The sequence below is a fragment of the Triticum aestivum genome, chromosome 5A (assembly GCF_018294505.1).
Source record: "Triticum aestivum cultivar Chinese Spring chromosome 5A, IWGSC CS RefSeq v2.1, whole genome shotgun sequence".
NCBI classification, from domain to species: Eukaryota; Viridiplantae; Streptophyta; class Magnoliopsida; order Poales; family Poaceae; genus Triticum; species Triticum aestivum.
Genome location: NC_057806.1, coordinates 395593117 through 395618058, shown reverse-complemented (window position 1 = coordinate 395618058; position 24942 = coordinate 395593117). Strand labels below are relative to the sequence as shown.

Genomic DNA, 24942 nt, shown 5'->3' with positions numbered 1-24942 from the left:
TTAAATCTATAGTCAAACTTAGATACAAAATATGAGGGGTGCCAATAAACCCGGACGGAGAAAGTAATTATGTTGGTTGCCTAATAAATTAATAGAGAAAACAGATGAAAATCGATACAACATGTGCAAGTCGAATCCACTTTTTAGAGACAACAAGGCAAACACGAGAAATGAACATTATAATCGACACACAAATCAATGGTGACTCGCTCCGCCAATCTAGCTGACCTCACACCATATGCCCGAGAGAAGAAGCCAAGATTGTTGTGGGAGGAGTAGATCCGGGGCTATCTCGCGGAGGCAAGAAAGCTTTTGGAGAGGATGCAATTGCTAACTTCCTCTCTGCCAGCATCACTTGGATAGGCAATGACAGATCTAACGCCCTTGAAGTTGATAGTGACCACATGAGAGGTGAAGAGGAAGTGGTCGGAAGGAAGAAGTTGGGAGGGTTTGACGGGAGGGGTTCGTCGGCACCAAGCCACTGACTGCCATGGCTAAGGTGCATGGTTGAGATGCAACATATAGCTATTTTATGAGAAAATTAACCGCCAACTTGTAAACTTCAGTATTCACAACTGATTACATGTAACCATCTATTGTCTTCCATATGTGTGATACAATTCTTTGGAGAATAGAAAGTCACCTTCATGATGAGAAAAGACGAATGAATCGCGATATTTATATACTCCAATATAGTCATCAAAGTATACAGAACATACAATTTGTTACAACTATTTTTGCCAAAAAAAAACATACAATCTGTTACAACCATTTTGAGATAAAGGTAGGCCAGACGCAATACCTACCCTATTTAGCACATATTTCTTGTCCAGCCTAGAAAAACGAGGTAAGAACCCATTAGTGGAATGTACTTTATTCATTTCCTGAAAATCCAACATAAACCTTCTTGATGTGACTAATCTTGCTCTGGTGTACCTCCCATTCTTCTTCTGACTGAATCTTCTCAAGAAAGTCATCAACCGTGATCTCGAGCTGCAACGTTTCGAGCTTGTGGAGGAACTCAACACCTTGAGGCAGCTCCTTCAGTGTTGGACAACCTGTTACCGTAAGGCGGACCAGGTTCACCATAGAGCCTTCTTCTAACTCAATCCGCCTGAGTTGTGATGCACCGTGTACCACAAGCGACTGAAGTTTGGGAAATGATCCTGCAGAGAACGACATATCCTCACCTTGAAACGCCTGCAGAATACAGAGCGACAACAAACAATCTGATTGGAGGTAGCGGAAGAGATCTTGATTTATCATTGAGAACCATAGATGGAGATGAGTGATGTTCTCAAGGCATCGGATGGAAGTGAAGAGGTTATGTGCTGTCGCCTGCCCCAGCAGACCCCCAACCTCGAGCTTCTGAATTGTTTGGGGCAGCTGAACAGACGAAAGCTGAAGCGCTTCATCACCTTTCGAGGACACCAAAAGATGTTGAAGTTTAGACAGCTTGGAGATGGCACTGCACAAGCTTGCAGACTGGCCTGATCTTATATCTGTAGTGCCAAGCGTCCTCAACTCGGACAAACATGCAATGCTCTGCAACATCTCGTCATTTGCTTTAAAATTTTGAAGGGTCTGCAGACTAGTGGAATGCCATTTGCCTCGAGGAGCAGCTACACCAGTGGATACCACGACATTGCTGTCAGTATCATCTCGGATTCCAGATGCAAAGAGATGCCTCAACTTCCGGAGCCTTGTCATTTCTTCTGGCAGTGATGTAATTTTTGTGTTGTAAGCATCCAGTACTTCTAAGTTCTGTAATTTTTTTATTTCTTTAGGAAGCACATCAATTTCAGTTCCTCGCAAACCCAAAAATCGCAGATTAAACAGGCTGAACACTTGAACAGGTATACTTTTTATTGGAATGCCATGTAGGTCCAAAACTGACAACAACTTGAGTGATGTGAGTGAAGCACTTAGAGCATCTATAGGGACACATTTGTCAAATACAAGTAACGATCGCACATGTGTCATCTCATGACTTGAAAGCGTAGAATCAGCACTCTGAATTGACATCCTTCGTGCTTTGCCTAGTAAAGAGGTTGTTTTTGAGCAGTCATAAACAGCAGAAAACATCTCCTCTTTCGATTTTGATAGAGCAAGAACACGGACCACGTCATGCATTCGACATTCACGAACTCGTCCAAATTCGTTTCTCTTAGTAACTTGTAGCAGGCACCGGTTAACTAGCTCATTCAGGTAATCCTCGGCAATCTCTTCCTCTGTTCTTGTTTCAGTTCTTTTAATGAATCCCTCTGATACCCAGAATCTGATCAGCTTCTTCCTTCTGATCCTGTAGACCTCTGGAAACAAACTACAAAACAGGAAACAGTTCTTTAAATTGTGTGACAGATCCTCCAAGCTAACCTTCAAAATGAGGTTCATATCAAGGATCGAATTGCTCGTTAGCTGCAACTCAATATCTTTCTGCACTTTCTCCCATTCATAACTAGTCTGACTTCTGAAGGACAAGAGGCGTCCTATGCACACAATAGCTATTGGCAAGCCGTCACAACTCTCTACAATTTTCTGACCCGATGCTTCCAGTTCTCGAGGACAACTTTTATCTTCCATTTTCCAAAATGCTTCTTTGCAGAACAAATCCCATGAATGCTGGCTTTCTAATGGTCTCAGATCAATTATGTACTTGTCTTTTGCTAGTGATGCGACGTCATGGATCCTTGAAGTAAGAACTATCTTACTGGAACCATCTCCACCAGCAAACGCATCACGGATTTCGAACCAAACATTAGCATCCCATAGATCATCCAAGACGAGGACATATCTTCTACTATGAAGATAACTTTGCATAATCTCGACTAGGCTTTCACGATCCATGGAATCGATGCCTTCAGATAGTGTTACATTGTGATCCTTCTTGCAGAACTTTTTCAGTATCTGTCTTAGCAAATCGACGGACCTACAGTGTTGTGAAACTGTAATGAATGCATGTCTCTCAAATCTTGGCTTGATAATGTTGTAAACATGAGTTACAAGAGTAGTCTTTCCGACTCCACCCATGCCCCACACAGAGATCACCATGTTCTGCTGGATCTCATCTGTTAGCCATCCAATCAGCAAGTCCCTGTTATGCTCAATCCCAACCGGACAATCAGCTGTTACAAGGCCAGCAGATTCTGATGGTCCCAATTTTTTATCGTGTGCTTGAGGTTGTTGTACCTTGCTAATTCCTTCTGTGTTGAACATCTTAACTCTTTCTACGGCAATTTTTAGGCTGGCTTTGATTCGCACAAGCCGAAAGGCAAGGCGGTGCCATGTCCTGATGCGCCTGAGCTTCCGTATTGCCCTGGAAGCGGCTCCACCATGATCGTCGCAGAACTTGCAGCTGAACTCATCAACAACATCCTCGATGCCAAAGGAAAGCGTCCGTACCTTCCTAACAAATGTTGCCATTGTTTCGTCGTGGTCTCTGAGCCTCTCAGAAACCTGCAGGAAGGTCTGCATGCACTCCAACTCATCCTTGATCTCCTCCATCTCACTGAAGAGCCTTCTCAAAGCAGTCACTTCATGAGCGATGCATGATCCACCAAATGTTGCCGCCTGAGTTGCTAAGGCCACTCCCAGCTTGACCATCAGTGAGGCAACAATGCCTTCTGCCATGCCTAATAGCAGCAAGTGGTTCTTGGGAACTTGCTTCCTGTGATAATGGAAGGTCAATAGCAGATCATCTTTGACATGGGATTATAGTGCTCGAAGATAAAAGTCATATAATTTATCTTCGTTTTTCTTCCAAGATGATTTTTAACTTAACAGATGAGATCACATGAATGTTGGCTTTCTTTTTTTTAGAAAAGGAGGATGACCCCCGGCCTCTGCATCTGGGCGATGCATACGGCCACTTTATTAATTATTCTCACAAGACCTTACAAAGTCATACAACAGTAAGACTAAAGCCGCCATCTAAGCAACAAACTGTCGCTACACCTATCCAGTTGATGAAGGGGCGCAGATAGCCTGGGCCTAATACCAAACAGATATCGCAGCCAAGCCTAACATCTAAGACCTGAGACCCCAACCTAGCCACTTGTCGGGTCTGGGGCACACACTGGTCCGGCGTGCTCTCAGAGGCCGCCACCGCTCCATCTTCAGAACTGTACTGATGCATCAACCTTGCTCGGTCTAGCTATCGTCGACGCCACCACGGCGCCCAACGGCACCTCCTCCCTGCGCGCAAACAGCTGAGCACGTCGCGGTCGCCACTGATACACCCAGTGGCGAAGGCAAAAAAATTTTATAGGCGTGGCGGAGTTCACGAAGGACGAAACACAACAATGTATAATATAATCAAGATGTGCCCAAGTTAATATAACTGATAATATAACTATGTGCAGATCGTTGCCATCTTAGTAGATTAGAACAACAAATTCACTGGTTGTATACAAATAATCAAAATTAACCGGTCGCATATAACTAATCAAAATTATAAAGATTGATGTTTGATAGTTTATGGACTATAAAAAATTGGACAAAAGGATTACAAAATTTTAGGGCTACTATGGATGTGATCCTGACCTGATGTCGCTGCTTCCGGCTCGCCGTCGCTGGCACATAAGCTCGTCGTTTTGTGGTTTGCAGCGCAGTGTTTCACTCGCCACCGAGTTCCCTGCAGTGCCACCCGCCGCCGTTGCTGTGTTCGTCAAGCATCATCGCCGGGTGCCTGAGTCACCCTAACTGAGGTAGATCGTGCCGTTATTCCGTAATTGCGGCTGTGTGCATGCGATTTCCAAGCTGTGAATCGCAGCGTAACTGGACAGATCGAGCTGGGCTACATACAGCTAGGTGGGCTGCTGGGAGGATAACTGGGCCATTGGCAATTAAGTTTGAGGCCCCTGTGTGTCTCCTGCTCCTCCAAACTGATGAAACGGATAGAACTCCATCGACCAACGCTCAAACTCCAGATATATAGTATACATACGCGGTATTTAGCCAAATTTTAGGTATGGCAGCCGCCAAACCTCGCCATATTGCTAGATTCGCCCCTGGATACACCTCAGCGCCATGCTGCCAAGTACCACCAGCCGACACAGCTTGAAGTCCTTGGAAGATCTGTCGTGCGTAGCACCTGCCGACCAGGCATGACAAAGCGTAGCACCTGTCGGTCAGGCATGACTTGACATCTCCGCCGAAGCTCCATGCAAGACGAAACCGCTCAACCTCCTGCCTCTGACTTCCAGCGCTGCTCCACAAACGATGCTCCCAAGAGAGAAACGACACCGCAGTGCCGCCATCGTCCGATTTGGAAAACCAGATCCTGGGGTTTCCCCCGAAGCAGCACGAGTGGGTCGACAGTAGTTACAAAACGATGCCTTCATCAAGGTAACGGCGCAGAACGCCGCTATCGTCCACCATCGGCTCGGTTTTCACCGGCAACTATGTCTCCCGACTCGCAGCCGGGACTAGATTACAGATCTCGAGATCCGATCATCCAGTCTCAAGTCGACCACCTCCGACGTAGGAGATGACCACCACCACCATAGTCCTCGTGATGCGATGCAGACCCGGAGTGCTTCAGCGAGCCGTCGCCGAATCCGATGAGATGCAGCAGTTTGAGGACGTAACGGCAGCCGCCCGCCTAGACCCGAAGGTCCTAGATTGAGCCCGGGACACGCCCCGGCCGCCGCTGCCGCCATCTCGTACTACTCCCGCCGGCTGCAGCCAAACCCCCCGCCGCGCCCCGGCCGCCGCTGCCCGCCATCCTCGTCGGGAGGGAGATCCAAATCAGGCCGCCGCCGCCTCAGATCTCGGGACGCCAGAGGAGGTCTGCCGCCGCCGTGCCACGGGGCCTTCGCCCAGCGACGTTGCCGGCGGCGGCGAAGGGAGGGGGATGCACGGGGAGTTGAGGGGAGGTTGGGATGTGGCCGCCCGGTGCGGCCCGGCGGCCGCCGCACGGGGTCGGGAGGAGGGGTCTCTGTTTCCTAATGGTTCAAGATCAAATTTGCAGCTGTCTGAAGTTGTGAACACCTTTCAGGCTACAATCTGAACCTAACAGAATTCAGTAACGGAAGTTACCAAAATTCAGATTACGGATAGGAGAAACAAAGCTCAAATAATAAAGGTCGATGTCCAACTGGTCACTATTAATAGCTGTTAAGACAATTGTTCACATGAGCAGAGCCATTCAGATGTGCTATCAATAACATCAGTGCACAACAATAATACATATTCAGGCTAAGGAAAGATGTTAGATATAGCAAGAAAACAGACAGAGAGGAGAGAACTCACGTCCGTCGATCCGCTGTCTTCGGCAACCTCTAAGCCGCCGCTACGCGGCTAATTTGCTGGTGAGGTCTCCGAGATGCGATGCGTCTCCATGGACCAGGGCGCACCGAATCATGGAATATGGGGGCGGAAGAATGCTGCGCAACTCAAAGCTAAACACACGGCACGCGAGCCAAAGCCGCGCACTGCAGCTTCCTCCTCCTTGCGCGGGCACGCGCTGCGACCTTGCTGGGAGCGAAGCCGCGGCGCAGACTTGCGCACTGCTGCTGCGTTGATTTCGCTGCCCACAAAGTCGTCCTTGTACGCGGAGAAGAGGGAGGCGGCCGCATTCACTCGATCTGAAACAAGGTGCCCACTCTGCCTCTCCCGGGTGCGCGTTTACTCTATAGGCTATAGCTACAGAGGCGAATCACTCGACCCAGGTTTTAAACAGATTAAAAAAAAATCGGAAAATGTCTTTATTTCGTAATTTTTTAAATAAATGTAAGCAGCTCAAAAGAAGCAGTACATGAACTTTAAAAGTTTTTATTCGTGAATTTAATAAATACCCACAAATTTAAAATATATTCATGAATTTAGAAAAAATCTTTGTAAATTTTACAAAATAATCACGAAATTAAAAAATGTTCACGAAATTTTTAAAAATATTCAAGTTTTTTTAAAATGTTTCAAGAATTTAAAAGGATGTTTTATGAATTTATTAAAAAATGAAAAAATAGAATAGAAACATGTAATCAAATATAAATAAGTTGTCCCTTCGGGGACATCCGATAAAATATAAACAAGAAAAAAGGGAAAAGTAAAAAACTAAAAGAAAACCGATAAATCCAATAAAGAAAAGCATAGAGAAAAACACAGACAAAACCTTTCCAAAACAAAAAGAACCAAACCAAACCACAGGGAGCCTGAGTGGGTCAGCCCATGCCGCAGGATAGGAGTTGCCGTGAAAAGTAGCTCTACATACACTAAAAAATGGAGCTGTAAGTTCAAAAAAAAAGGAGCTGTATCTTCAACCCCTACTCCTCAAGAGAAGGAGTTACTCAAAAAAAAAAACACTCCTCGAGAGAAGGAAAGGGTTCGAAGAAAGGCAATCCATGAGCATGAAAGTCATCTTGAGCTCCTGATGAACATAAAAACCCAAAAAGTGAAAAATTAAATTCAAACAATTCTGAAAAAGTTGAGACGAACTTTGACAAATGTTTCCAGTGCTTGCAAAATTTCATCTGAAATGATATTCGTGAAAGTCCTGGCAAAAAAAATCAGCACTCAAAAATGCTTTTGAAAATAACACTTTTGGAGCATCAATTTTTTCTTTCACGACTTCCACAAATGTTATTTCATTATGAAATTTTGTGAGCACACAGAATATTTGTAAATGTTTGCACCCAAAAAAAATAGAATTATTTGAGTTTCTTTTCAATTTTCTCAGATTTTACTGTTCACCGTGAGCTCATTTGAGCTCAAGCTCAGAGACACCACGTCCATATGGTTGATTTAAAAAAAGAGAAGGAAAGACTTCTTGTTAAACTTGATCATACATTAGGACGGACCGGAATTGTAAAAGCTCGATCCTGAAACTACAAGCCCGAGCCTGACCTGAAGCCCGAAAATAGCTATTTTCTGATGGAAAGACAGGAGGAAGGATCGAGGGAGTGGCTTTTTGCCCTTCATGACCGTCTTGATAAGGAGTCCTTTGTACGGCTGATTGTTACCATGTGTGCGATTTGGGTAGCGAGGAGAAAAGCGATCTATGAAAATATATATCAATCACCGCATGCCATAAATGGTTTCATCACAAGCTATCTGGCTGAAGTTAGTGCAATCAATGCAAAACTACCAAAAGTGAGTCCTGCGGCCATCCCAAAACCGAACCAGTGGCAAACACCGGTAGCGGGATGTGTTAAGGTTAATGTTGATGTTGCGGTGTTGAGACGAGCTAAGTGTGGTGTTGTTGGGGCAGTATGCCGTAGTGCGGATGGGACATTCTTGGGAGCTTCTGTAATGGTCCTCAATTTTATTGCAGAACTACAGACTTTGGAGGCAATTGCAATCAGAGAAGCACTAGATCTCTCAGATGATCTCTATGAAAGGAGGATACATGTGGCCACGGACTGCAAGGTAGCATGAGCCTGGCCTCAAAAGCAAGTCAAAGCCCAAAAGACCAGACCAAACGTTACTTTTTAGCCACGCACGTGCAAGCCCGACCCAAAAACCACAAAAATAGAAAAGCCCGAGCTTGGCCTGAATTTTCTTTTGGGCTATAAAATGAAATTCGAGCCTGGGCCAAAAGAAGAGCCCGGCCCCAAACAATTTCAATTTCGATTTGCAAGGCTCACTATCTTGGGAACATGCAAATATAGCTATGTCCACATTAAACTCTGTCAAATTTATGTTCTCAATGTAGAATCGACCAATGCATGAGGGGTGAGAGGGCCATGCATGTAGCATTAATATATTTTAGCACTTAAATAGGCCTTCCTTAATGTGATTTACAAGATAAGTCCAGTAAACCAGAAAGGATGAAGTACATCAAGAACCTTTTGACGTTGCACAAAAGCTATTACGTACTTTACGACCCAGTCTGTTGTCTTTTTTTTGGGTCGAACACGTGTAAGGTTGTCCATGATTAGGTATGGTTCTTGTCAATGGCATCTGCGCAGACCCATGGCAGAGAAGAGCCAAATATATGGAAAAATCTTATTAAACCTACATTATTTTGGTGTTGTTGCGAGGCGGGGATGTGCAAATCAATAATTTTTTCGGGAAATAAGGGTTTTTCATTGGCCCCTGCATTTGACGATGCATACATCCACATTTATTAAGCTCAAAATAACCATAGAGTCGGTGAGAGGTACTACCTCCTTTTTGGGGTATTAGGCTCACACGTATCCCTAATTGATAATTTAATCAATATAATAGATCCCAAAATTTATATGACTAGAAAATATACCATTTAAAGTTTCTAATGATATATTCATGTGATATATAAATCATACCTTGTTACTAAAATCATTAATTTATGGATACACGCATGCCTAATAAGCCAGAAAGAAGGTAGTATGAAGAATAAAAAAATTAGCAACACACTCAAACCGACCGAAAACTAAAAAGAAAGATGACAACAACAAATCATGTCACTAGATCGCATGAAGCTCGGCTGCACAAATCTTTATAGGTATGTAGCAAGACAACTAATCAGGTATGTAAGTTTGAAACGTAAGATTTGACGAAAATAAAAATATTGGGATAGGGGATTTGCTATATGAGCAACAACGATTTCCCTAAATTTTCTTAGGAAAATGGGATAGGGAGAAGATTTTGCACTTTTAAGATAGGGGGAACTGCTAGAGATGCTCTTAGATCTCATCCCCAAGGTCAGAGTTTGTTGGTCATTTTCGCGTGGGTTGGCTAGCGTGCATGGACTCTTTGAATCCCTTCCTTTGAGGCGTTGAGTTTGAGTCGTCTTGGCTGTGTCAGCTTGTCGTGCCATGGATCTAGTTTGGCTAGATTGTGGTTTTTAGGCGAAAATGAGGAATGGAGTACGAGCTCCATGGAGCTATTTTGTTAAAAAAATGGAAATCACATTTTGAAGCTTTAAGAAATTCTAGAAAAATCACACACATTCATATAGTGTAAAATTTAAAAAATGATATACATTATGGTGAGAGCTACACTAAAAGAAAAATCATGATTTTGAAAATGGTTAACGGTACACCCACTGTTCCCTATTAAAAATGCATGAATTTGTCTTTTTTGCCTAGCTCACACCATAATGTATTTCATTCTCAGACTATAGACACATGTAGAATACATCCATATGAAAGTGTAGATTTTTTAGAATTTTTGGAACTTAAAAAATGTGATTTTTGAATATTTCATAAAAAAGAGCTTTATGGAGCTCGTTCTCCAAAAGGCCATATTCTTTTTGAATTATGGTTGTAACTGTGGTTTTTAGTCTGGTTTCCCCGGAACTTCTTATTTAATGGGTGATCCATTATCTCCGTTTCTATTTCTCTTTGTGGCTGATGCTTTATCTGCTCCTGTCAACAAAGCAATTATGGAGGAGCGACTGGATGGTGTGAAGATATGTCGACGTGCTCCGGTGATATCACACTTATTATTTGCGATGATTTTTTATTATTTTTCCGGGCTACAGAACAACAAGCTACAGTGGTTAGAGGTTTGTTGAACACTTATGAGGAAGCTACGGGTCAACTCATCAACCCTTTAAAGTGTTCCATCCTTTTCTCTGATAATTGTTTTGAGCAAGTGGCTACTGAGGTCCAGAGAACTCTGGATATAACAAAAAAAGTTTTTGAACCAAAGTATTTGGGTCTTCCTGTGCCGGAAGGAAGGATGCATAAAGGGAGATTTGAAACTCTCCAAGATAGCCTTAGGAAGAGGCTGGTAGATTGGAGCGAGCAGTATATGCCTACAGGTAACAAGGAAATTTTAATAAAATCGGTTGCCCAGGCTATTTCCACCTATGTTATGAGTGTTGCCCAGGCTAGAACGTGGATAGTGGGAAAGAATGGCTTCTACATGTTCTAGCAAAGTGCAATGATCAATCACGGGACCTGGTAATTCTTCTAATCTGGAGGATATGGCAATTAAGAAATGATGTGGTGCATGGCAAGGATGTACCATCAATTGAGATTACCAAGGAGTTTTTGGATATCTATTATAAATCTCTTGGTCTCACGAGGAAATATAGTATGGATGAGATTATAAAAGGTAAAATGCTACTACAAGAGGAGACACCACGTCAGATGGTGCATCATGTGGTGCCTCCTGCCCCTTGGCCACCGCCGCCATCAGGATGGACAGCTTTGCCCGTCGATGGTTCCTTCTCCGGAGAGGATGGATCGGTTATATTTTCTGCATACCAAGTTATTTTTCACTGCAATGAGGCACTTGAGGCGGAGATACATGCACTTTTGCAAGGTATGGCCCTTGCTGCACAACATACGGATTGTTCAGTGATGGTACAAGCGGATTCCTTAGAGGTTCTCTCAATACTCGTAGGTGATAATTGGTCTCGTTCAGCTTATGGACACTTAGTTGTTGAAATCAAGGCGATGATGATTGGTAGGGAGTTTATTCCTCAGAAAATCAGTAGAGCTCAAAATAGGGTAGCAGATTGTATGGCAAATTATAGCCGAGCCGAGTCGTGTACTGCGGTGTGGATGAGCAGATGTCCTCCATGTTGTGAGGATCTATTGCCACTCGATTGTAACCCTTTGATTCATGAATAAAACTCCTTAGTTGCGTAAAAAAAATGGGCTGGCAAAGTTTTTTCCTTTGTTCCTCGCAAAAAAAAAGTTTTTTGCCTCGAAAAAATGTTTGGCGCTGCAAAGTCGTTTTTAAAAGAGATGACGGCATGATTCACGCCCTTTGTGCATCCATAATTTCTGCCGGCCGATTGCTATGCACATCTTCTTTCCTTGTTCTATTGTGTAGTACAGTTTGGGTCGCATCAGGAAATTCGCGTGCGTGCTAGGATGTGTTTTTCGTGAGTCTTATGTTTTTGCTCCCTGCGTGTTCGGTGTTCCGTTGTTTGGAAGATTCGCCTTGGCTGGTGCTTGGGCGTCCTTGTGCATCGCAAGACTTGCTTCAAATTTTTGTCGTTGGATGTGTGTCGTCTTCTTATATTTAACAACGAAACTGATCGAGCTGCTATATAAAGCTTTGTTGTCAGTTTTGTCATGGTATATGTGCATGAAAACACGACCTTAAAACCAAGACAATGTGAACTGTTTCACAAAAAGAAAAACAATGTACTACGGATCATTTGTTTCTTCCAAGCCCACATATATCGCATAATGATTAATCAAGGTAGCATCAATACAAGTCAAATTCAGCCGATCAACATAACCGAATTCCCTACAAAAAAAAACATAAACTGACTCTATAAAAAGCTTTACTACTGTACTTAGAAGTGATTAGCCCTGTAGCCTGCGAAGAGGTTGAAGAGCGCCTGGTCGCCGAGGTGGTGGGCGGCGTGGATGAGGTCGATGGCCGCGTCGTGCGTCAGCCCGCGGACGAACTCGCCGTCGAACTCGCCGCCGTCCACGCCGCAGGCCTCCGCCTCCGCGCGGGCCTCGTAGTACGCCGCCGCCGTCGCCAGGCCCTTGCCGGAGACCCCTCGCGGCAGCTCCACCACGCGCTCCCCGGCTTCCAGCGCCGCCGCGACGCGCCCCGCCCGCTGCGCCAGCAACGCCGGCAGCTCGACCCGGACGAGGTCCTCGCACCGTACCAGCACCGTCCGATCCTCCTCGGCCATCGGCACTATCCTTCCCTCGCTGAGTTCGCTACCACCTAGCTAGGGCTTTGCGTGCGCGGGGCTTCCAAAGTTGTGGTGGCGATGATTTAGGTTGGTTTTTCTCGCTGGGCGCCACGAGGGGTGGTGCGCGTATGTATATATGGGTGCGCGCCACACACGACACGGGATCAGGTCCGACTCGGCCTGTGGGAAGAGAACGTAGTACGTGTGATGCTCGGATCGATCGAGCTGTGGTCCCGTTCCTTGGCATGATCGGAAAAGGGACGGCTCTGAGTCGATTTCTTTTGCAGCAAGAACATGAAGCCCCGTCTGTTTCGCTACTTCCAATACAAAAAAGTTTTCTTTTGCGAGATATAATACAAAAAAGTTTCTGTTTCGCCCATGGTATGGCCGTTGACGATATAGGATGATGATTGAAACGCGTGCCTTTGTATTCATTTGGAGATTGGATTCTCTATACTCCCGGGTGCACCTACACTGAGTGGATTTAGAAGAAGAAAACAATACAAAACAGAATCGGAAAATTCTGAATTTTTTGGATATCAAACATGATCCCAACTTTTAGCTTTTTGCAAAGTTTCGTACACAAATAACATTCGAGGCGCCCTCACCAGAAATAACAAAATCAGTGTTCAATGTTTTGTTCACTTTTGAGAAGTGGTTTTGTTTTTTCTGTGAGGGCTCCTTGAATGGTATTTGTTCACGAAATTTTGTAAGAAGCTAAAAACTTTTGATCTTGTTTGATGTAAAAAGACAAAACCAGATTTATTTTTTCAATTTTCTTTTTGTATTTTTCTTTTCTGAAGTTACTGCTCATGCGGATGCACCTGCCCCTGGAGGGGCAGCCACACCTTTTTCATCTGTTTTTGGTGGGCAATTTGGATTTTCCACCGCTAATGGAAAAAGCTAGATTTTCCCTGAAAAGAAAACAAAAGTTCCCACTTCCTTATAACGATTCCTCCTCTTTGTTAACTAAAGTAACTGAGTCTATCTCAAATTGTTAGGTTCTTTTGATGTAACCTGGCCACAAGGTTTAATTCCTAGATTTGGCATTGGTGTTTCCATTTTTATGAATTTATTTTAGCCCGTCCAACGATGTTCGTTCAGTAAAAGGAGATGTTCTGTCGACTACAAAGTATTTGCGGTGACTTCTTTAATTTTATAAGATGTTGTATCGGCTCGGTCTCTCGAAAGTGCACATAAGAATAGGATGTGTGTGTATATAAACGTCAGCGTCAGTACTGCGTCCGGTTCTTATTCAATTGCCTCTGTCTATCGAGCTCTCTATCATGGAAAGATATGCTTTCAGGCTGCATATGGGATTCGGAATTGCTGGTCACATCTTAAGTGCAAAAAATTTCTGTCGATGCCTTTTTAGTACATGCTCTGAGTGTCGGACAGAAGGCAAAGACATGGGCTCCAGGATGAGGTGTCGGTTTGTTTCACTTGCTTGCAGGAGACGGCCTCGGTGGATCGCATCCTCATGCAATGCGTGTCATCTAGGGAGGTCGGGCATCGTTGCTTCCGGCTTCAAGTATAAATATTGTTGACCCCTCTTACACAGACTCGTTCAGACTTGTACTCCCTCCGTAAATTAATATAAGAGCGTTTAGAACACTAAAATAGTGATCTAAATGCTTTTATATTAGTTTACAGAGGGAGTATAATGCAAGATGCTTAGAGAAATAAATTAATTTTTTTAAGTATCGATGTTTATTTACAGAGGGTAAATATTTAACTAAACTCTCTCATTTAGAAATAGGCATCAATACGTTAGAAAAATTCGGTTTATTTTTCTAAGCATTTAGAATTGTACGAGGCCTCAGAAGTTGATGGCTAGTGATCAAGGATGCGGTTTGCAAGGCTCTTCGGTAAGGGTTTAACTCTTTGGTCACTCTGATCTGTTGGCATTTGTGAAAGTAGCGAAATGCGTTTCGAGGAACCTTGGTGTGCACCATTCCTGAACTGATGGAGCTCATTTTAACTAAATGGAAAAAGTGAAGGTAGGCAGGCGCTTCCGCAGTTGATAGTTTTCTGAGGAGTTAGAGCATGGGACTCTTAAACCGTCCGCATACGTTTGAACTGTGTGCAGCGCCGGGCCGGCAATATCCAGGGCCCTGTGCTAAACTTTAAACTGGGGCCCATCTTTTGGTGGCGGAGCTACAAAGAAAAATAAATAGGTGGACTAAACTAAATGAGAAACCTGATTATTTTTCCAAAATCGTATATAGTAGTATTTCAGTAATTTGCAAAAATAATATTATTTCAGTAGAAATATTAAATACTCAGTACCTTTTGTTCTATTGATTACGAGATCAGCATATTCGTCCTTGCAACAATGCAAGCTCGTGGGTGCTTAGGAAAAAAGAGGGTTAAAGTCAACCTTGGTACACTGAAATCACTAGATGAAAGGCAGCAAACCATTTGATAAATGGCAGTAAAATAGCAGGGAAAGTACACCGAAATTTGGAGAGCATATAAACTAAAATTTAGACAGTCTATCTACGCACTGAAATTTGGATAACTAACACCAACTCTGAATTTTTGGACAACAAAACACTGAAATTTGGACAGCACATACAATGAATTTTTGGACAACAAAACACTGAAATTTGGACAGTACATAAACAGAATTTGCATAGCAAGAGAAATGAATTTTGGACACCATCAACAATACTGAATCACTGTGCTACTCGTACGTCATCAACAAGACTGAATCAATGCCAAGAATGAACTGACCAGGCGGAGGGGATCCAAGTTGCCCGTCGTAATGATTCCAGGTGAGATGTATCCCCCTCCGCGGCGGAGAGACAGCCCGACGAACCGCGCCAGCTCCATGGGCTTCCTGGCGGGCTCGCGCAGCAGGTCCTTGTCTTCTTGTACCCTATGGTGGTGAAACGCCCGTGCGGCAGTGGAACGTGCTTGCGTTCCAAAAGTTAATTAGGAATTAGAAGTAGGAGTCGGGGTTAATTAAAAAGAAGGATTAGCCAGCCGGAGGCTACGTATTTTGGCGAGAGGAACTGACGAACTATCGCCGTGTCGCCCGTTGCCGGCGCTCCGGAGTCTGGGTACGGTTGATTTTGTTTTGGTGAGAGGAGAGGAACTGTCGCCGACTCGCCGTGTCGCCCGGCGCCAGAGGCAGGATTCATGTAGGCTGTAGCGCCACGAGTGGCTTTCGCAATGGATCCAAGGATCTCGTTTCCGATCGAGCAGCGGTCTGCGGACGCTCGACGCCTCAACTCGCGCGGACGCGCCAGCGGTCCAGCGCCCAGGAACGGGGGGCCTATACAAAAATTTGGGCCCCTAAAATTTATGGGCCCTGTGCGGGCCGCACAGTCTGCATTACTATGGACCCGGCCCTGACTGTGTGGTCGAATATATTGTGTCATTCAACGTGGGACTGTATCGGTCTATCAAGCGGTCCAGACGCAGATTCTCTCGCAAACCAGAGAAAATGTTGGGGCTTTGTGCGCGTCCGGACCATTGCCACGCCCGTGTCTGACCGCCTGGCGCATCCAAACCCTTCTCTCGCCAACGCATGCTTCTCGCTCAAAACGATCAACACTGCTCCAGAGCGTCAGCGCCGCATTTATGTTGGGCCAAAGCGGACGTGACCTCTTATTGGCGTCGGCATTGAAGTGGCGCGTTGGTCCAGAAAGCGCCGCTTCCCAGTGCACGTGACTGCTCCGCGTTCAAACGAGACCATGGTCGTCCGTCCGTCCGTCTGCCGCCCATATTAATTACACGTTGTTGCTCGGGAAGCTACTCCGGTGTCACCTATGGGTCCCTTTGCCACCCACCATTGCCGCCTCGCCCGCTTTATAAAATGCAGCCCCGGCCATAGCCGCATTCATCCTCCTCTGATCCCTTTCTCTTCTTCCATACCACTCCCACCATGGCCTCTTCGTGCTCCAAAACTCTTTGGGATGGATTGTCGCCGGAGCAGAAGAAGGAGATGGTCGGCATTGCTGCCGACTAGCAAGCAACTAGAGGCCGATGACGTCCCAATGGAGGACGCGCCCGAGGACTCGCCGACACCACCCTCCTAGCCGGTGAATTTGCATCATGACCATCGGTGAGGCTCATGCCCATTACATGGACATGGTGCGGGGGGAGCGGTTCCGAGAGGCGCAGGCTGACATCGCCTACAACCTCCAACTCCTCCAGGAGCACTAGTAAGCGGAGGAGGAGCTCAACGCCGGCAGGGAGATCACGCCGGACGCGGATGTGGCGGAGCAGGCTACGTTGTTCGAGTCCTACCGCTTCGCCCGCGAGATCCGCCTCGCTCGCTGGCGGTACCGCTAATGTCAGGCGAAACTGGAGACCCGCTTACAAGGAGTTCGACGAAGCAGCGAATAAGATGTGGGGCAAGAGCGACAACGATGAGGACATCATTGGCTTCGCCGATCGAGGCCGCGCCCCGCCGCCACGACCGCGAAGCCGACACGTCTGCAGGTGTCGTCGACAAAAGAGTAGTGCAAGAAGGCCACTGCTCCCACCGTCACGTTGAAGCCAAGCTTAGTTGGTCGAACATCGTTAGCCGGTTAGCTACTTGGCGGCGACATGGAAGCAGACACCTTCACTTCTCGGGGCTCCAGAGGAGGAGGTTACGGAGGTGGAGCTTTTTTTAAAAAATGGAGGAGGACACCCGGCCTCTGTATCTGAACGATGCATGCAGCCATTTTATTAATTATTCACACAAGACCTTAGAAAGTCAAACTCCCTCCGTCCCGAAAGACACGTCGCAGGCGTAGTTCATTGACAATTTTATAAAAAAGCCCTTGTAGTTTCGGAATAATAGCAAACAAGTCCCTCCACCCCTGTCTTCTTCCTCCGCCGTCGCCCGTGCGTCTCCAGGGGCCGGCGCCGCCAAGCTGCGTGATTGCCGCCCACAAGGAAGTGTTCCGCCTCCGCCGCCAAGTACCTTCAACGCCGCCGCCGTCGCCAAGTACTTGCTCCGCCACCGCCGCCCAGACCTGCGCCGCCGCGATCCCCTCCCGCGGCGATTACCTGCGGGCGTCGCCGGAATTTGACACTACGATCCGGTGGAGCAGGAGCTCCTTCTCATCGTCCTCGAGCTCCCGCGAGTCCACCTTGAGCTGCCTCCCGTGCGCCACCGCGATCCAACTACGGGCATCGCCAGAGCCGGCCTCCACGATCCGGTGGACAGCAGCTCGCGCGCGCCCTCCGTGGTCTCCCGCGAGTCCTCGTCGAGCTCCCATGCGCAGCCGTCGTGCTCCTTCTCTGCCTGCGTGCCCACCGGTGGTGCTAGCCCGTGTTGCTGCATCTTGTTTCTCCTCTGTTTCTCCCCTGCCGCCGGTGGTGCTGCTTCTGCTCCTCTTCCCGTGTTGATGCTACGACTCCTCTGCCTGTGCTGCTGTTGTTGCTGTTGACTGCCGCCGTGACTGCTGCTGCTGGTGCTATTTGCCCTCTGAAGAAGTTACTCCATCAGAGTACTGCTAGCTGAAGAAGGTACTCCATCAGATGAAGTGTTTGTTTCCTTTGTGCATGGTTCTTTCCAAAATATGGGAAAAAATAACTGAAAAAAGCACGCATGAGCAAAAATATGAGATCACATACAAAAAAATTGCACACTTCCATGTCTTACAGACACCACCATTGGAGCTAATTGAGAAAATCCATAGCCATGGCAGGAGGGGATCAGAGAAGATGATAGGCAACAAAGCAGTTTTTAAAATGCATTCTTGAGTCAATGTCCCCATTATTCCTGTCAACCGAATCAGTTGAACTGATCTGACACCCACACAGCGTCGTGATCCTAATTTATCGTGGCCACACCCAAACACAAATCTCTGCATATGGAAGGAAAACTAATTTTGGGATTCAAGGCACTCTGATTTCCCTTTGGTTAGTTGTTTCTGTTTCATTTCCTTCTGAAACAGCAGTTTCTATCTGTCAGGTTCTAGAACTATCTAGCGAGTAAGGAACTAACCGGTGGAGCTCCTACCCGTACTGCTGCTGCTCGTCTACCCGTACTGCTGCTGCTCGTGTGCCCGTGCTGCCGCCAGAGATACATTCATCAGGAAGAAGGTACTGTAAGGATTTGCTCCATGAGTTAACTAAAAAAATCAGTAGATACTCAGTCAGTCAATGTTAACTGAAGAACTTTGTCTTCTTTTCTCCATGAGTTTCCCTAGCCATCAATCTTTCTGCTCTCTATAGTATGGTGAACACCTCCCCTTTTCCTAGCATTTAAAAAGAAAATGATCACTTGTGATGTGAAAAATGGAGGGGCATCAACCTACACATGTCTGACGATGCATGTTTTGGGGTTCACATATCATACAAGTTCAGAGATAAAAACAAATTCTGCATATAACAAGCCACCTCACTAGAGTAGAACTATGATACAGAGGATAGATAAACTAAAAGACTAACGCCTCTTATAATTTTATTTAGCAAAGCAGTTTTAGCATTGTCAGGGAAACATACCTGATAAAGCACCTCATCTGCCATCCAGTTGCCGATTCCTGACATAAAGCTCTGCAAAGATGATTCAACAAAAGGGGGTGTAAGAATTGGCATAAATAAAAAGGTTTTTGTGCTAAACATTACCTTGAAAATAAGAATGAAAGGGATGACTGTGTGTGCCTGTGTGCTACTGAGGCAACTACATGATCATCTTAAACCACAAGCTATAAATTAACTGGTAAAAAATGTTAACCGGTGCTTGAGGTTTAGAAATATTTGGAAATGAAGTCAAGAAATTTCTTCAGTTATTTAACAACACTTTGCTATAAGCTCATAACTGAATTCTGAATTTATATGATATCTGAATATAATATGGATAACCCCTTCTGCTTCAGACAAGCAGTTTGAGCAAAGTATGGAGCTTAAGATTATACCTGATCAAGCAAAAGGGATTTTATTGGCGCATTCTTTCTACCAAAAGATTGTACAAAATCATCAAGCTGCATTGGTTCGCGTAGGGCATCTGGTCCAAGTTCAGAAATTGGAGGGACAGCTTTTGGCTATTAAACAGAGACAGAATAACAAAAACAAATTACTCCAAGCCATCACGTTGTCAAGCAATATAAAAACAGAGACAGCTTCTGACTGGGTATATATAGTGGAAATAAACAGAGACAGAGTACAAAACACATATTGAGAGAACAAATTTTGTTTTCAAGGAATCACAAGAGTATTACGTTGTCAAGCAATCGTATTTTTGCAAAACGCCTCTTATCAGTGAAGGAGAACTCCAAGCCATCATCCAACTGTAATAAGTTGAGAAGAGCATAGAATGCCTACTGCATAGAATGCATTTTCTCTTCTCTTCTCTTCTCTTCTCTTCTCTTGAAGTATCCTCTGTATTAATGCCTACTGCATAGAATGCATTTTTTCTTCTTTTTCAGTTTGTTTCCACTATATATACCCAGTCACCTAGGCAATACGAAAGCTCATGTCATTCTACTCATTCTTAGTCAGTAGTTCACATTTTGTAATGCTTGCAAGGCTCCTGTCATTCTACTCATTTTTTGTGTGTATATCCTTGTTATGGTACCGTGATGTACTCATCTTTTGTCATTGATAGCAGGAGTATGGATTTGAACATGATGCCTCAAGAGGAAGACGATGAAGGTATTAATTTGAATTTGATGCCTCAAGAGGAGGAACCTCAAGTGGCAGAGAATGTAGCTATGGATTTGAACTTGATGCCTCAAGAAGAAGATGATGAAGATATGAATTGGATGCCTCAAGAAGATGAAGGGAAAGAGGATGAAGCTCAAGAGGAAGAGGATGAAGTTATGAATTGGATACTTCAAGAGAAGAGAAGAGAATTGTCAGATAAGGAGAGGCATGGTGTTTACTTCGCCTTGCTGGTAATCGAGCTCAGAGATGGGTCTGTTCAACCAGACGACAAGCTGCTAGTCTCAAACCTGTTGGACATAAGTGTACGATCTATTGAAAGAATCTGGGAAGACGCCAAAAAGCAAATTGCCGATGGCAAAGAAGTAGATGTCTCAAGCAAGAAGCCGGGAAGATCTGGCCGAAAGAGAAAGGAGCTAGATCTAGAGAGGACTTCAACAATCCCACTGAATAAAAGAAAAACAATTCGATCTCTGGCACGGTCTCTAGGTGTGGCCCGATCGACCCTACATAAGAGGTTCCAGTTGAATGAGCTCAACCGCATCACAAGCACCGTGAAGCCTCACCTCAAGCTAGAGAACAAGCTTGCGAGATTGAAATTTTGTATGTCCATGGTCGATGACAATTCGATCTCAACTTCTCGGGCTATGTTCAAACCAATGATGAATATGGTTCACATCGATGAGAAGTGGTTTGACATGACAAGAGTGAAGAATAGTTACTATGTACTTCCAGGAGAACCTGAACCAAAGTGCACTGTGTCAAACACTCGCAGCATTGGGAAGGTAATGTTCCTAACAGCTGTTGCCAGGCCTTGATATAACAATGAGGGGGAGCTAACATTCAATGGGAAGATCGGCATTTGGGCATTCGTCGAAGAGACTGAGGCGAAGCGAACAAGTCATAACAGAACAAAGGGAACAAAAGTGTTGACATCAGTGAAAGTAACCAGACCTGTGTGCAGAGATTATCTAATCAATAAGGTTATCCCGGCAATTCAGGATAAGTGGCCTGACGATGATGAGGGAGCAACAATATTCATCCAACAAGATAACGCAAAAGCCTCATGTCCTTCCCAATGATGTATCTTTTTGAGAAGCTGTGGAACAAACAGATGTTGACATCCGAGTGCTACAACAGCCCCCAAATAGCCCTGAGTTAAATTGTTTGGACCTCTGCTTCCATAACTCTCTCCAGTCTCTAACCGACTGCAAGTCACCTACAAACATCTAGGAACTGGTACAGGGTGTGGAAGAGGAATTCGAGAACTACGATCCCGACAAGTTGCACAGAAGCTTTATCACATTAGAAGCAGTTATGTTTGAAGTTATGAAAGACAAAGGAGGAAATCAATATAAGTTGCCCCACTGGCACAAGGACCGCGTTTAGAATGCTGGAATGGAAATAACTGGTGTATATTGCGACAGTCGGGTAGTTGTTGATACTAGGGACGTTATAGAAGAAATGGAAATTGCAATAGGAAAAGAAAATGAAAGGAAAGAATTAGCTAGAGAAGGGAAAAGAAAGAAAAGTAAAGGGAAGGAAAGGGAAGAAGTGGACAGAGAAAGGAAAAGAATGTAGTTAAGAGGGGACAAAGAGGCCCTTATGTCATGTAGTCAGGTGCTCCTTGTGTATGTCTTGTGTAATCTTGTGTCAAGAGGGGACAAAGATGCCCTTATGGCATGTCCTTGTGTATGCATTGTCTAATCCTTGTATATCAACTCCTTGTTGGAATTTATTGGAATTATCTGGGTTATTTGAATTAATTGAATTATCTGGGTTATTTGAATTAATTTGGGTTATTTGGATTTATTTGAATTATTTGAATTGATTTGGATTACTTTTAGTTATTTGAATTAATTTGGGTTAGTGGACCGAAATTTTTGCTTGACAACTACATCAACTAATGAGAGGTCCATTTGGCATGGAACAAATAAAAGGACAGTGAATGGCAAGATTCTAGCATATCACATGGGATGGATCAGCTAAAATAAGAAAGACCATCTCAAGAATAGTCACGAGGTGTACTACTGTATATTCTAATTTACTGAAATTATTGGCATAACAAAAACAGATATGCAGTGGACATGTTTGGTACAGTAAATAAATATGTAGTCATAGCATGGATAGATTAGATAATGAGAGGAGTAGCACTGGATTATATACTGGTGAGTCCTTTTATACAGAGATTGAATAATTTCAGTGCCAGTGCCATTACATGGTAGAGAGAGAAGAGTGAGTGAGCATGACTATATACTACAGCATGGCAATGAAGTTTGATAAATAGCAGAGCACAGCAGTATAATCCTGGGCTGCAAGGTAACAAAAATAATTAAAGCTCCACCATTGACAGCTATGATCTGCCACATTTATAAACGTGGGCTTTGTTCTAAGAATTTCAATTCAGCTTCAGTAGTGATGGGACAACAAATGCACCAAGCACGATGATTTTATCACACATACTGTCGGTGTCAAAACTGGCGGATCTCGGGTAGGGGGTCCTGAACTGTGCGTCTAAGGCGGATGGTAACAGGAGGCAGGGGACACGATGTTTTACCCAGGTTCGGGCCCTCTTGATGGAGGTAAAACCCTACGTCCTGCTTGATTTATTCTTGATGATATGAGTATTACAAAAGTTGATCTACCACGAGATCGAAGAGACTAAACCCTAGAAGCTAGCCTATGGTATGATTATCTGTTGTCTTAGGGACTAAAACCCTCCGGTTTATATAGACACCGGAGAGGGCTAGGGTTACACAAGGTCGGTTACAAAGGAGGAGATATCCATATCCGTATTGCCTAGCTTGCCTTCCACGCCAAGGAGAGTCCCATCCGGACACGGGACGAAGTCTTCAATCTCGTATCTTCATAGTCCAACAGTCCGGCCAAAGGATATAGTCCGGCTGTCCGGAGACCCCCTAATCCCGGACTCCCTCAGTAGCCCCTGAACCAGGCTTCAATGATGATGAGTCCGGCGTGCAGTGTTGTCTTCGGCATTGCAAGGCGGGTTCCTCCTCCGGATACACCACAGAAGAGTTCGAATAAAAGGATAGTGTCCGACCCTGCAAAATAAGTTCCACATACCACCGTAGAGCGAATAATATTTCCACAAATCTAATCTGCTGACATGTTTTGGCAACATGACATCATGCCATGGCCCGGCGATTATTCGAACTATTTTTCTTTAACTAGCCCCGCACATAACGCGAGGCGGTTTCTTGACACGTCTCGTCAAAGCAGAGATCGCGTCCCCCTTATTACGGGATTCTCATCAATACGGGCGTGGGTAACCCAACCGCGCCTAGGACTCCTAAATCTTAGGCAAGTCCCAAACGGCTACTGAGAGGACGCTTGATATTCATCCTATTTATAAAGGGACAAGGCCTTTACTTTTTCCCTCCCGTGCTCAATCGAATCCTTCCCCCGCCTTGAGTTCTAACACCCAAAGCCCAGGTAGGTGCTTCAGATCTCCAATCATGTCCGGATCCAGCCTCCAGGGCCAGTGGATGCCTTCCTCCGTCACGGAGGAGGACATAAAAAAGTTGAGGGAGGCCAGATATTTGACCGCCAAGATTTTGCACAGGCTGCCCGCCCGAGGGCAGGTCATCCCTACTCCCGAACCCAACGAGAGCGTCGTGTTTGTCCCCCACTTCCTCCGAGGACTAGGCCTTCCTCTGGATCCCTTTGTCAGGGGTCTTATGTTCTATTACGGGCTGGATTTTTACGATCTAGCCCCGGATTCCCTCCTACACATATCGCCATTCATTGTCATTTGTGAGGCCTTTCTCCGCATTACCCCTCACTTCGGCCTGTGGCTCAAGACCTTTGACATGAAGCCGAAGATGGTTGAAGGGCACCACGCAGCGTGCGGAGGCGCTCTAATAAGAAAAATCACTGGCGCTTCATGGCCGAAGGGTTCCTTTCCAGATGTATCCGGATTATGGCAACAGGAGTGGTTTTACATCACAGCTCCCAGAAGTGCCAAGTGGTAGCTGCCCCTGCTTTCCGCTCGGGCCCTCCCCCACAACTGATGTCATGAATTAGCAGAGGGTTGAGCTGGGGTCCAGCTAAGGACGTGCTCACACTGCAGAGCCGCATTCAAGATCTCTTCGAAGGAGATTTTAGTCTGGTTATGGTGGTGCAAGTCATGCTGGTCCGTCGAGTCCAGCCATGCAAACGTCGGCCCCTCCGCATGTGGGAGTTCAACCCAGAAGGACCGTGCATTATTTAGAATTTCCTCGGCCTGACCCACAAGGAGGTGTATAAATCATTCTTCGGACCCCAAACAGAGTGTCCAGATACTACCGAGGACGTGGGCCCGAGCAGCAACCGCTCTGCCGACCAAGTAAGTAATCCTCTAGCCGAACACACCATCTTTTATTTATCATGACGTCATTCTGAGAAATCGCTCTCTGACCAGGACTGGCTAACAAAGGCGAAGATGATTCGGTGTTCGGCCCCCCTTCCTAAGGGTTTGGACAATCCGGTACTGGAAAAGATGCTCGAGCTAGCACCCTGTGGCGATTACCGCCGTACTTCACTACTGTGTTGAGTACTTTACTCCATCTGATTCTGAGTGTGTCTTGTGCAGTTTTGAGCCTTTGCTTCTGCTTTTTTAGACTCCTCGCGGTGGCAACAAGCCTTTGATGGGCATTCTGTTGCTCCGGGTGTCTGTCCGGTGTGATGTTGTCCGGATTATTATTTTTGACAGAGTCGGGTTGTTTGGTTTGATTTTCCGTGCTGCCATGGTCCGGCGATGGTTCACCCTGCTCTAACGCTAGGTCCATATGATCGTTGTT

General features: G+C 45.3%; 1 protein-coding gene and 1 long non-coding RNA gene across 3 annotated transcripts; one reads left to right on the top strand and one right to left on the bottom strand.

Moving 5' to 3' along the window:
• Positions 1–632: 632 nt before the first annotated feature.
• Positions 633–6622, bottom strand: LOC123103590 (disease resistance protein RPM1). 2 transcript variants are annotated; one of them, XM_044525230.1, is made up of 2 exons: positions 4543–6622; positions 633–3667 (listed from the first exon to the last, which is right to left on the bottom strand). In XM_044525230.1, the coding sequence occupies exons 1-2, from the start codon at positions 4578–4580 to the stop codon at positions 874–876; spliced, it is 2832 nt and encodes a 943-aa protein (XP_044381165.1). In that variant the 5' UTR covers positions 4581–6622; the 3' UTR covers positions 633–873. The 2 variants fall into 2 exon arrangements, with proteins under 2 accessions (XP_044381165.1, XP_044381166.1); XM_044525231.1 differs by having other exon boundaries at positions 6253–6622.
• A 10591-nt stretch (positions 6623–17213) lies between these two features.
• On the top strand, positions 17214–21889 carry LOC123106985 (uncharacterized). The gene is made up of 3 exons (XR_006451562.1): positions 17214–18004; positions 18453–18583; positions 20091–21889. It is a non-coding gene; the product is annotated as an uncharacterized lncRNA (long non-coding RNA).
• The last annotated feature ends 3053 nt before the right edge of the window (positions 21890–24942 follow it).

Excerpts from the sequence above, each read along its gene's own strand:
- LOC123103590 (XM_044525230.1), bottom strand. The coding sequence starts at position 4,580 with ATGTGCCAGCGACGGCGAGCCGGAAGCAGCGACATCAG. Across the intron at positions 3,668-4,542 it reads GCCGGAAGCAGCGACATCAG|GAAGCAAGTTCCCAAGAACC; the intron begins GTCAGGATCACA and ends CCATTATCACAG.